At 39.4% G+C, this 13,592-nt stretch overlaps 1 protein-coding gene across 2 annotated transcripts in view; it reads right to left on the minus strand.

Annotated features, from left to right (window-relative positions):
* Window positions 1–13,592, minus strand: part of HMGA2 (high mobility group AT-hook 2) — a 174,087-nt gene that overhangs the window by 154,822 nt on the left and 5,673 nt on the right. For both annotated transcript variants that reach the window (XM_084811808.1, XM_084811807.1), the window contains exon 3: window positions 1,952–2,002. In XM_084811808.1, coding sequence (XP_084667934.1) covers window positions 1,952–2,002 — 51 coding nt within the window. The remainder of the gene's footprint in view (window positions 1–1,951; window positions 2,003–13,592) is intronic.

Here is a 13,592-nt window from a genome sequence, read left to right on the forward strand (position 1 = left end):
CTGCAGCTTGGAGCTGCAATGAAAAGGCAAGTCACACTCTTTTCTCTCTCATTTTCAAACCAAACCTTCTCCTCCAAACAGGTGTTTAAAGGAAATCCAGCCTGTGAATATAGCGCATGCCAATTCCAGAGGAACCTACATGCCCGCTGGCCATTGCCTGTTCTGCCAATATCCTAGATCCCAAACATGCTCTGGAGTCAAGCAGCGACAGAGCTGCAGCCTGAGCAATCTAATAGGTCAGGGAAGCAGGAATGGAGTGTATGACTAAGTCTTGTCCCATGCATATATGTGAGAGAACGTGTACATTTCTACATATTCCTTCAGTTTGTTCTGTGTGTACACCACACCATCCCGACTTTAAGAGATGGGTGGTGATTTCTTTGTCGGTCAGGGTGGTAGTCATGGGAGGTGTCAGCCTAATCTCAGACACTGGCTTGGACTGGCAAAGTGGCCGGCAGGTGCAAATTAACTTCAGTTGGGCCCAAGCAAGTTCTGTGAGGTGGCTCAGATAGGATAAATAATACAAATCCCTGAGGTGTTTGATAGAAGTTTCCGGAACTTTGGGGTGGGGTGTTTCCTAGAGACTACGAAACAGACAAAGGAGTTTTGTTTATCAACCTTATCTTTGCATACACAATGTCTGAATTTTATCCTCTTTCATAATCACTTTCTGATGCCTGATAACCATCCCCCTTTAACCTTTGTAACTGAATCACCCAATGAACTATCTCAGTGTAACCCTTGTGTTTTTCACCTCTTTTTTGTTGTTGTTTAAAGGAAGAGTCGAGGTTCATTCATGCAGATAAGACTCACACGAGTATTCCCTCTCAACAAACAGTAGTAAAGTGTCTTTGAGCAAACTGTCAGAGTCTAAAGGTAGGAAGCTGTGATAACTCCTCATGTGCCTTAACTCTTAATGGCTTTACTCAGGGCTGCTGCAAGTTCTTCACAGAATCATAGAATAGTAGGGTTGGAAGGGGTCTACAAGACTATCGAGTTCTTGTGGGCTGCAGCAGCCCACTACACACACACACACACACACACACACAATCCAGAAAGTGTTGCCTCAGTGCCATGTGTTGCTACTGTTCCTCTGCTTCACTGCAGAGCTGGCATGGGGCTCATGTCTTTTCCCTCCATCACAACTGCCATAGGCAGGGAGCAGAGAACACGAGTACTGTCCAGAATACTTCAAGGACAAGGAAGAACAGTGAGAGCCAGTGTGGTGTAGTGGCTAGAGTGTTGGACTGGGAGTCGGGAGATCTGGGTTCTAGTCCCCACTCAGCCATGGAAGCTCATTGCGTGACTTTGGGCCAGTCACTGCCTCTCAGCCCAACCTACCTCACAGGGTTGTTGTTGTGAGGATAAAATGGAGAGAAGGATTATGTACACCGCCTTGGGTTCCTTAAAGAGGAAAAAAGGCGGGATATAAATATAATAAACAAACAAACAAACAAACAAACAAACAGTGGTGGTGACAATAGCCAGAGAGAACAAGTGACAGCAACAAGAATGAAGAGGAATAGTATCAGCGGCTTGTCAGGCACAAAATCTTTGTCTTTGACCAGCATGAGGGAAAACATACATCCTACAAAGATAAAGAAAGCACATGCACACAGCTTGGCCCATGGGTGTGTGTGCGGGGAAATCACTCGGACAGACAAGTAACGGGAGCAAGTGCCATCCTTTTCTGTGTAGCTAAACCTTTCCTCTCCCTTTCAAACTTTGCTGGCAGCAGCATTCTCAGTGTTCCGTTCCTCCCACCCCCGCCCCAACCATTACCACTACTAATATGAGGCCTGGATTCACTAGAAGACAAATTAAATCAAGAACAGCAATTCATTAAAACAAATGAAAATGAAATAACTGTGTTCTTTAAAGTTAATATGCTATGGTTTGAATGGTGGGGATGGGGTTGGGGGAAAAAAATGGTTTAAAATGCAATACTTACCCATTTCCTGGGCCGGCCTCTTGGTCGTTTTTCTCCAGTGGCTTCTGCTTTCTGTAAAAACACAGATACATGCTATAATTCCAAAGTATTTGTAATTATATTATATTCCTTTATTAGACTATTCTGGTGTTTTTGGTAAGTAGTGCATACTTCCTGAAACAGTGTTCAATTTATTTATCTGTTGATTAGATGAGAGACACCAAGAAAAATCACTTTGTTATCTATATTCCTCTCTCTCTCTCTCTCTTTCTCCCTTATGGAGAAATGCTGCTCGCATCCTTTCATAAAATAGACTGAGAACCTCTTTGTTTAAGGAAGGAAACGGCTTTTTTAAAAATGATAGACTATTCACTGTGTTCTTCATGTGTCTAGACTACTGATAAGAATGTATGGAAAGCAAATCAACATACTTGACAAAGACTATCCTTTGGACATATCTGTTTAGAGAACTTGCCTTTGTTTTGTGGGCCAAAACAAACTCAAAATGTTAGTAATGGCAGCTAACACAAAAGGTCTGGAGCCTGGGGGACTGTAGGAAAACCCAGAAACATAGAATCTATCCCCAACTCAGATGCTGACTGCTCAGTGAATTTGGGGTATGCATTCAAAATCATTTCATGCTTATTAATTAATTTAAGTCATCCCATTCTTCTCACCCTTTCAATAGATGTTGTTGTGTTGAGTGCTGTTTCTAATTCACATCAGAGATTGAGAGTATAAAAGCATGTTAGTTATTTTGGACTAATTCTTGAATAAAAAGGTGCAATCTTGTGTGTAAGCAAACACTGCATTTGCCCCGTGTCTTCACAGCTCCATTTGTAGTTATGTTCATAAATCATTCTCATAACTGGATAAAAATTAGTTATAAAATATAATAATAATAATAATAATAATAATAATAATAATAATGGCTAACACCTACAGTCCAACCCTTTGTATGGTTATTCAGCAGCAAGTCTCACTGACTTCGATGGTTGTCACTCCCAATTAGTGTGCACAGGATTGCAGTCCTTAATATTTATATAGCACTTTCCCTACGTTCTCTTAATAAGGCTTACAACAGTCCTGTTAGGTAAGCCAGTACTATTATCCTCATACAGAGATAATGAAGAGGGTAGGCTGAAAAATAGTGGCTTGTATAACTGCATTTGATGAGAAAAGATTTCAACTGGGATATCAAGCTCATGCTTTTCATCATTACTGCTCAAGATAACAGTGCAGGGCAACCTCTGGAGGTCCAGGATCCATTCTCTCTCTCTCTCTCTCTCACACACACACACACACACACACCACAGTCTGTGGGGTGCCTGAAAAAAAAAAGCTGAAATTGCAGGTTTGCCACCAAATTTTGGTGGCAACCCATTCCGTAGCGCTACAGAGTGCTACAATGGTTAAATTTAGTTTGCTTGCAAGCTAAATTTTACTCTTTTGGTGCTCCGTAGCAGATATGGAGTACCCAGAGAGCCAAGCCGAGCTTGCAAACAAGCTAAATTTGGCCATTTGGGTGTTCCATAGCTGCTATGGACGCAATTTTCCCCAGTTTTTTTTTTTTAATTTGTGAAGGCAAAAGGGGGGCAGCGGGTGTCGTGACGGGGGTGGCAGGGACCACATGTGGTCCATGGGCTATGTGTTGCTCACGTCTGTTCTATAAACTTGCATCTATGTAGCAAAAGATTCATAAAACTTTAATAAACCAGAATGTCCAAAATTCAAAATCAAAACTGACAGGATAAAAAACCTTGCACTTAGATTTTCTAAGGCAAAACAATGCATTTGTTTTAATGTTGTTTCTCTTTTGGCTTCTGAGCCTTTTTGAAGCATTCTGCAGTTACATTTTCAAGATTTTCTCCACAACTGGGAGATTTAGACATTTCCTTTTACTCCCTTTACAGCTGTGATTAACACAGTTTTATCATACATCTCACAATTTTAGGCTTTGAGAAATCCCATATAATCCCAGTAGTGCCTATACTCTGTAATTAATAGTGTGTGCATGTGTTTTCGTTTTTCCTTTGGGAATCTATCATCTTAACGTATCAGTTACTTATTGGCAAATCTTTGTACATGGCTATGCCATGTAAAGGGAATTCCACTAAAAGCTGGGAAAATACTGCAGTCGGTTTCTACTACCCCTTGAAGCTATAAATGTAGCCAAATATCTTCATCACATCACAAAGAAGAAATGTGTGAAAATATAAAATTCACACTATTGAAGGGCAAAATTATCACTTCAAACTTGTTAAAAAGGCAACTTCCTCTTTAATCATTAATACCAGTGTATAGTGTAAGATGAAACTTCCTTGGATAACACATTAAAACAGCTCGGGCTGCCTACATAAGGAAACGTATCTATGCTTGAATTATAGCCAGCATTCCAATGGAATGCCTCAAATACTGCAGCCAGCACACCATGGGTTGTATCCAATGGTGTCATTCCACTAGGGCAAAGCTTCTATGGCTTCCAGAAAGCCATGTTTATCTTTGCTCAAGTGTCACACCCAATCCAGTACTTTGATTCTGCCAAGCTGTTGCACAACTCATTACACTTTCATTAGTTTAGGTGTTGCTTGTGCTAGTTCTGATAGTAGTTGTGGAAACTTCTAGTGGAACACCACTCTTGTAATTTTTCCTCTATAAAACATTGTATATAACCCCATGGTAGCTTTAACTTAAACTTCATACCCCATCCTCTAGCCTCACCCATTTGCTCAGGCAAATGATCTCTGGTTATCTGAAGCAAATGGGTTGCACAGAAGATTGATCTTGCAAACACTCTTGATTATACCTCTCAATTCCTAGCAGAAATCTATATAACCTTGACCACTCCGTTTAACATAATAACATACGTACAAGGAACTCTGAGATACATCCGAGGTATATAGTTATCATGACTGAACCTGCATTCACACTAAAAACTGAGCTGACGTTATTCCCCGATTTCAATGCAATCCTGGAATAGCTTTACAATCTTAATTATTCGCTTGATACATGAGCAATTTGAAGGAAGGAGGGTAGCTTCAGTAGGGATGCTTTAGGAATTCAATCTTTGCAAATCCCAATATGATTTGACCTGCTGGGCACCTTCCAGACTAATGTATAGTTAATTATCCACTGGCTTTCACACTTTCCAAAAGTTTTGACATCGTTCTTGGCTCAAAAGGTATCAAGATGTGTTTTAAAATACTTATTTTGGGAGAAAATATACTTAGAAAATATATTTAAATATGTACTTTTGAACTGTTCTGAACTGTTTTTTAATGTTGTACATTGCCCAGAGTGGCTGGGTGACCAGCCAGATGGGCAATAAATAAATAAATAAATAAATAAAAATACCTTTGTGCTGAATTTTTTTTAAACACCCATATGACTGCAGAAATGGGACAGAATGTACTTATGGATGAACACATGCAAAAATGACATGGACCAGAAACAGACTAATTCATCCATCCATCTCAAGGCTTAGGTGCATCTGTCTGCAGAGCCAACTTGACCAGCCATTGCATTGGCCAGTCCAAGAGCTGCAGTCTGGCATCCTCTGCACCATTTTAAGAGATTTTGGGGAGCTCCTCTCAGATCACACACAGCTTCACTGGTGCCCCATAAAAATATTGTCACTTAAGACTAGGTTGCTTACACAGTTGGGCCAGCCCTTTTGCAGTCTTCTGGATTACAGGTTTTTGTAGCCTTACAGGCAAGTTCCTGGAAGAGCTAGAACTTCGCACCAACAAAGCAATCAAACTACCTGCCCTTGTCAGCTAGGGAGACATTGTGACTTAATCCCCAATTAATTACAAAACCTGGTTTTGTATTCTAAAAAAACAAGCTAAAAATTACAAAAGGAAGGTCAGGCAAAGATGGATGCCCAAGAAACCCCAGGCTGAGACTTTGCTTCTAAAGTCACCTACTCACTTTCCCTTTGTGAGATAAGGAATGCTATGTGGAGTCAACTTGTACTACACTGCACTTCCATTATGGCAGATACCATAACAAAAGCTAAAGTTAAAAGATGGGAGCAAATTATTTTGGCTTCTGTAGACAATGCAGCCAACTGACCTTCTGCTGGTGCCCATGAATGGGAAACTAGGTTGTCATGACCTCATCTCAGAGCAGTGACTGGATGTGCCAAGTGTATCTGATTCTAAATCAACAACAGTGCAGGTGTTCTCCCAAAAGCCACACCTGTGTCTTAAGATGCACAAAAATGTAATTTTAGAGATTACTCATCTGAAACAAACACATGGATTACATTTTCATGTGTCTTAAGACGTTTATATGGATATACCATTTTTCTTGTCTGTTCAAAGAACTTTACCTACATCTTCCCAGTAATCCTTATAAGAGCCCCGTAAGGGAGGCCAGTATTATTCTTATAATACTAGAGCTGTATATAAATGGCCTCTCAAAATTATCCACTCTATTTGTAGAAAGAGAAATTGAGGGGACAATTTCACTGCATTTCTCCAGGAGGAGGAGAAATTCTCTAACAATTTCTGAAAGGTAGGGCTCACCATTGGCAAGGATTGTTAATACACCTTTCTTTTTTCGCAATGGTTGTTTGGTTTTTTGCACTGCACCTTTTTTGCACAAGTGGCAACAGCATCAATTGAGTTGGCAGCCCCCATTTTGCATCCTCCATATACCCCACACCTAGAATTATTCCAGGGCATGGGGAGCAAGGGCGGGGGAATACAACCACCACAAAAAAATAATGAAGAAAATTTGGAGAAAATTCTGCTATGTGGCCTTTTATTTCTAGGGGGGTAACAAAAATCTCAGGACTTTTCTGAGAAATTTTGGCTCAGCTCTACTTGTCATTCTTCATGGTTCAGCACCTTCCCCAGGGTCTTCCAAATGTTAAATTTCTGAGGGGTAATTGTGGATACATCTTGCCTCTAATGCAGGTGCTGGTAACACCGCTCCTTCCCTGAAACCCCTGTAGCGGGGGCGGGGGAGGGGAACAGTGTTGCATCCAGCTCCAGGGAGATGCTGGAGTTCATGCTGTGCCAAAAACTGACCTCCAATTTCCTGAAAGTTTTCTTCCCACGTGAAAGAGGGTTCCATTTTTCTGCCTCATTCTCAGGGTAATTTACAGTTTATTTTTAATTTGTTTTGGTGTTGTTTTTGACCTTATCTAATCATCATGAGGTGGCCAAGGGTATTGCCTGTGTTTTTCTTTCTATTACACATCTCTCCATTGCTCTAGTCTCCCAGGGTGCCTGCACTTCCTGATCTTAAATAGCCCTAGGGGAGGAATTATGTCATGATGACTTCCCCTGGGCGGGAAGTGCAGAAAGCCAAGGAGGCTACAGGCTGCCAGACAGATGATTGTACAGTGAAAGACAAAACACTTGTGCACACTCCTCAGCCACCTCACAAGAACCCTGAACCAAACCCATGAGAATTTCTCTAAAACTTCTTATGTGAATTTCTTTTCAAAAGCAATTTCTTTTCCATCAAAACTGAATGAGAATGGTTGAAAAAAAAATATGTGGGAGACGTTTTCAGCGCAGCACTATATAATACTACTGATGTGGGAGGGCTGAGGCGAAGAGTCAGTCATTTGACCAAGGGCACAGACTGAGTCCATGACTAAGCTATGCTTTTACCTCAAAAACCATGCTCTTAACAACTGCATTGCACTGTGATTTATTTTGTTGGTTCACAACAACTCTGAACTGAGGAGTGCTTTTTGAGATACTCTTTTAGAACATCACTGGGGCAGAGGAAAAGCAAGAAGCAGGGAGCAAAGAGCAGAAGGTGAGGAATGACGGGGAGGGGAAGGACAGCAAAGGAAAGAATCTGCATACTGCCTCTGCTCCATCCATGTCTCTACTGCAAAGGTCTCCATTTATATTATTTACTATCTAAAGGATCATACAATGGGATTCTTAAAAAGAGAGCAAGACAGAGAGACAGAGACAGAGACGAAGAAATAACACATAAGGACACTTCCTGAGAAGGATAATGTCCCCCTCCCCCTCAACAGCCCTCCAAAAAGCTCAAAAAGATTCCATGCTTCCCCAAAAGCAACTTTACCACCTGCTAATAATTTAATAAAATATATTTTTGCCCATGATTTTAAAGGGCAGAAGGAGGAAAATGGATCTCCGTAGGTTTGGTTTGATGCAAAGATAATCCTAACAGCAGGTTTCCTAATTAATAAGGGTCTCGGTGAAACACACTCTTTACCATGAGGTGCACATTTCATATCAGCTGTTTCTCAGAGGGATGACAAAAACAATGGTACGTTCCAGTTCTCAGTGTTTTGATATGGAAAGATGCAATAAATAAACCAAAAGGTTTCACAGCATAGTAATGGTATCTCTACTCTGAAAGGCAAGTGACCCAATTCTATTGATGTCCACTGAGTTCAATGGGGCTTACTCCAAAGTTAGCGTAGATAGGATTGCAGTCCCAATGCATATTTGCTGGAGTGTAAATTAAACTGAGACTTACTTCCAAGTAAACATTATTTGGAAATATGTGGGGAAACAATCACAATTATAAATGACAGTAAAAACAAGATATCTATGAAAGAAAGTTCATTTACCATCTGGAATTCTTTTTTTTTCAAAATATATATAATTTTGGTTGAGGGGGGAAACATCACTGCTTCTTAAAGACTAAAACTATTGGAAACCACCAATTACTTAACTGCAGTACATCCAAGGCTCCTCTCGTGTAATTTTATTTTACACAAGAATGAGGTAAACATAAAAACCATTTCAGCTTTCTTTCCTAAAGAAAAAGAAGGTAATCAAAATTTATTTTAGACACTTATTTTGTGTCTGTGTTGAGTCTAGACTGAGGGACAGTTCCAGACCGAACAGGCAGTTCTCTCAAAGAAACTGAGGAGTCGTCTTCTAAGGCAGCTGTGGGTTGCAAGAGGTCTGAGGTTTCCCATGTTTCTTTTTTTTTTTCTAATAGAAAAGGAAACCTTACACAGCAGTAATATGAGGATGCTGAGGTTAAGGACAGCATAGGTGAAGCCACTAAGAAGGCTAAGGGGGCTAGGTCCTGCTCAGCTCTCAAAACTTTCTCCTGCTCAACATTTCTAAAGGAAAAGCCCCTACTAAGCCTACTTAGCTACACGCCCACTGCTGGCATACTAGATTTTCCCCCTGCTATTGCTCAGCCATAAACTACAGAACTTTAAACCCGGGGGGGGGGGGGGGGTTCTGCCACCTCTTATTTAGAATCCAGCTTCAGACTGAACTAGCTTATAGTAGTTAGTGAAAAAGGAGAGATGGAACCCTCCTAGCAAAAGTTTAGGTACTCAAAGAACCTTAAAGCATTACTGAAAAAAATTCCATCAGCCAAATAGAGCCATTTCACTTTGGATGTTATAACAAGTACCACTGGCTCCATGTACAAGTGTACTAGCATTAGGCTTCTATACTGATACCACCACCACCCCATGAATCATTCTCCAGATCCTAGGATCTGGGTCCCCTTCAAATCTGTCCTCTCCATGAATGGAGTCACAAGTCATAACCAAGTACTGTGGCGGTCTATACTTGCTTAACCAATTCAATCTGTTACCTAATTCCACTGACACCCTGATCAAAAATAACATGAGTTGTTTCTGGTTGTTACATCACAGCATGTGACTCAACATGATAAGGCATGACTTTACTCAACATGTAACATACTGTCCTGTAAACAGCAGGAAGCAACGAGGGAAAGAATGCTTATTAAATACACCGTTTAAAGGTGTTTTTCTTTTGGAAGTAGACAACAAGCTTTGACTGACATCCTTTCAAGTGATTCATAATTAGCGTAGGTTTTAGAGAAAGAGCTAGCTTGATTAACTTCTGAGGTGAAATTTCTAATATAAGGAAAATGGCAGCCATCATTTAAATGTAATCAGGAGGAGCACTAAAAGTTGCATTTTAACAGTACAGTAACTATAAACCACAGTTGAACGGTGCAGATAGGAGAGTGTAATCTTGTGTAAGGTCCGCTTATATTGGACAGAGTGTGGGAAGCGAGTTTGTGGACCCATGATTTCAGATCCATGAAAACTTTCTACAGACAATGTGATCATTGCATGAAAATGTTTTGTGCAAATCAGTTCCAAGGCATAAGGCCTTGAGTTTCAGAATCATGCTATGCAGAATGTACTAGATTGCACTCCATAATAGTCAAATATCCGTCTTACTCATCTGCCAATATCCTAGCCTCAAAGGGAAGGGGATAGGTGACACTACAGAAACTGCACCATCAAAATCCTGTCACCACAGTCAAACTGGCATATGGAGAATGCAGATCATACAGTCAACTTGCTTCTTTAGCATATATCCAGTTTGCCATGCATTTTCTGCACCACACCTCACTCAATATTCAATAGCTTTGCAGCAGCACAACGTGAATGCAGCTACAAACTGTGCACGTGTCAAAGCAATCACACGACTTGCTTCACCATCCACCAAACTTTGCAGTCATCTGCTCTGTCCCACATGGTTTGCTTGCCAATATGATCACCGCAGCTGGCCCAAAGTCAATTACAAGGACAAACTGAAGCTTACGTATTGGTTGGGTCTGTCGTCCCACAAGAAGCCAAATGTTATCTGTTTTATAAAAAGTATCTGTTAGATCATCAAGCTGAAATCTAGCAGCAGTCTACAACAAGCTGAAAATTACTGGCAGTTCTTGGAATAAATATAACATGTTAACAGAACCGGCTCTGGGATGTGCTCCACTACTGAAAAAAATGTCACTGTTTTAAACAAAGGGATAGCAGGGTCTGGGACAGATAAAATCCCTGCAAAATCTGCCACACTATGTTTGCATATTTGACCACAATGGCGGGGATTGGCTTCTTTTCCCCGCCCCAAGTATAAATAAATGGTGATCTACATACAGATGAGGTCTACACTTGCAAATCAGGCTTCTTCCTCAGAGTCTGATTGTGGCTACTGTGGGTGATACTGTCTGAAGAATGGAAAAGACAACAATATTTTCAAGATATTCACACACAGTCTAGATTGTTTTATCTTAAAGAGCCACCAGCCCATTATGAATAAAGTACATAATATAGAAATTACAGAGCCTTTGGATATATACATTACCAGAAACTCTATTCTCAAAGCAGAATTAAGGTTTGTTACTTAATTGTTTTCCTAATAAACCACTTATTTTCAAGTTAAATTGTTTGATTTGGCATCTCTTCCAACATATGTTAGGAAAAGTCCAATTGATTTTAACAGACCTCACTTCCAACAACCATGCTTCAAATCATAGCTCAAGTGTATTTCTTCATTCTAAACAATCAATTATCGATGTATTTTTACCAAGCACAAATCCAAAATATGAACAACCAACATTCTTACAGGCAGAACAAGAACTGTGAAATTTCTGCCTTGCTGCAGAAAGTTGCCAACAGGGTTTCTTTATATGAAACAAGTTTCCCATTTCCAAATATTTTAAGAACAGATCTTCAAATAATAACATCAGATTTTCTTCAGAGGTATAAACTTCTGAATAAGAACAGCTCTAAACATACAAGTGCAAACATTTCTTTTTTGCCTGTCTTTTGCTTGTTATATCTGACTTTGATTTCTCCATGTAAAAAAGACTCAAAACATTATTGTTGTTTCTAAAATCCCTTCAGATTATGAAGTGATTTAGTTGTGGGTTTTATATGACTGTTTTTACAGGCCTACTCCTTGGAATTTATGCAGCAGACATGAAACAAGCTGCTCATTTGGTCCTGCAACATTTTGTATGCATTGTCAAGTTTCACACTGTTAATTTCCTAACAAGCTCAATTTGTTTTTTAATGCCCCCAGGCCAGTTTTCCATGTCCAAACATACATCCTGTGAGTTAAGAAAAAATATCACTATGCCTCAAGAAATTTAAATATACACAATTATCAATATCACAGGACAATCCCAACAGATTTAATGGTCTTTGCCTCTGAAATATATCAAAGCCAGGGTCACCTCCTCGTGTTTATATTTTAACATTCCTTGCCAGTTGTGCATTTTTCTATTATGATGTGCAAGAGTTTTCAAGGGAGCACCTTATCAATTAATCATAAGGAGACTTCTTGGGTCTCCTTTGTGAATTCTAGCGATCCATGTTTATCTTCCATGGTATCAGCACAATACATTTCAATTCACTCACTTTGAGAAAGAAGCCACACATTCACCAGAAATTCCTGTAACTTTTCACTGCATGCAGAACCATCTTTATGGCTAAAATAGTCTTAGCAATTAACAAGTACTGCTTTGAAAGTTGGAAATAAAGCATGTGTACTTTGTTTTTAATTATTTAATATGTATGCCTCATAAAGGTACAGATCATTTTCAAGAGCTGAAATCCCCCAAAAGTAAAGTTTTAAAAAGAGCAACAGTTTAAACTGTTATAAAGCATTGGCAAGTTATGTCATGTTGCACCATCACCTGAAGGTGCACCCTGACCCTAAACACGAATCCAGAGATTCCGTAATTTTTACAGGTGCAGAAGTTACAACGCAATGCTGTGGTTCATATATGGAGCTTTCCCATTCATCCATTGCAGGAGGTAAATCTATGTAAATATTCTTCTGTTTAGACAGATCTGTTCCCTCCATTGGAATGAATGAGGCAGCTTTTGCATGCAACAGAACCATGCACACATCCTACTGCACTCAGATCTCTAGAATCAGATCAGTTATTTGATCTGAAGTAATCCTAGACATTTTGACTTTTTATTTAAACATTTTAAATAAAATAAATTAAAATGGGCAAGACAAACTAACTTGTAAGGCAAACACTGAAACTACATAAAGAGAAACTTCCCAACTGGGATTATTAATTGTGAGTTCAATAACCATGAAAGATCTACTACGATTTTATTAGGGAAGATCTACTAAACATTCATGGACAGGATCCACTTGAAATGTCTCACCCATTACCTATTTCAATGAATGGGAGTTGAACAACAGCACAGCTTCCTTCCTTTTTTGTGATTTTGCACAACTCCAATTCATTTCAGTGGGCCATACACAAAATGAGCTCCCAGAGGACTGCTGTGTCTATCTTTTATGCAGGCTAGAAATAATTTGGTCATGCTTTTGACTCAGAAACTGAAGTCAAATCAGATTGATATCTTTAAAATCATCAATGATTTTAATATTAAGGACCTGATCCTTGATCAAATTTATTATGAACGACAGTATGCAACCTATACCTTCATAAACCTATGTCACTGAACTCAAAAAATTCAAAATTAAACTGGTCCATCTCCTAATTCTGTCTAAATCAATTTCATATTCCAAAACCGATCCTGGAAATATAGGTGAATTAATATTTCTGCCTAGACCTGATATCCTAGAAATACTTACCCTGCAAGTTCCACATACACATCCATGTAAATATGGTTAGGATCACACGGAAAGTTTGTTTGTTTACATTTGTTTAAATGTATACATACTTAAATGCCCCTTGCTGCAAACTTAAATTTTACTGTATACTACAAAGTATACAGTATATTGTATACTACTACTATCCATAAAAATTATTTTAGATTGAACACTTACATGTTCAAAATGATGACACTAAGCTTGGGTTTTATTTCATTTTTTAAAAGATGTATATCTTTAAAGTTACATGAGGAAGTGGCAAATAAGACAATATTACAATGACCAAGGGCTTG

Source organism: Heloderma suspectum, chromosome 7 (genome assembly GCF_057233095.1).
Source record: "Heloderma suspectum isolate Gila_16-S chromosome 7, 16-S_ref, whole genome shotgun sequence".
NCBI classification, from domain to species: Eukaryota; Metazoa; Chordata; class Lepidosauria; order Squamata; family Helodermatidae; genus Heloderma; species Heloderma suspectum.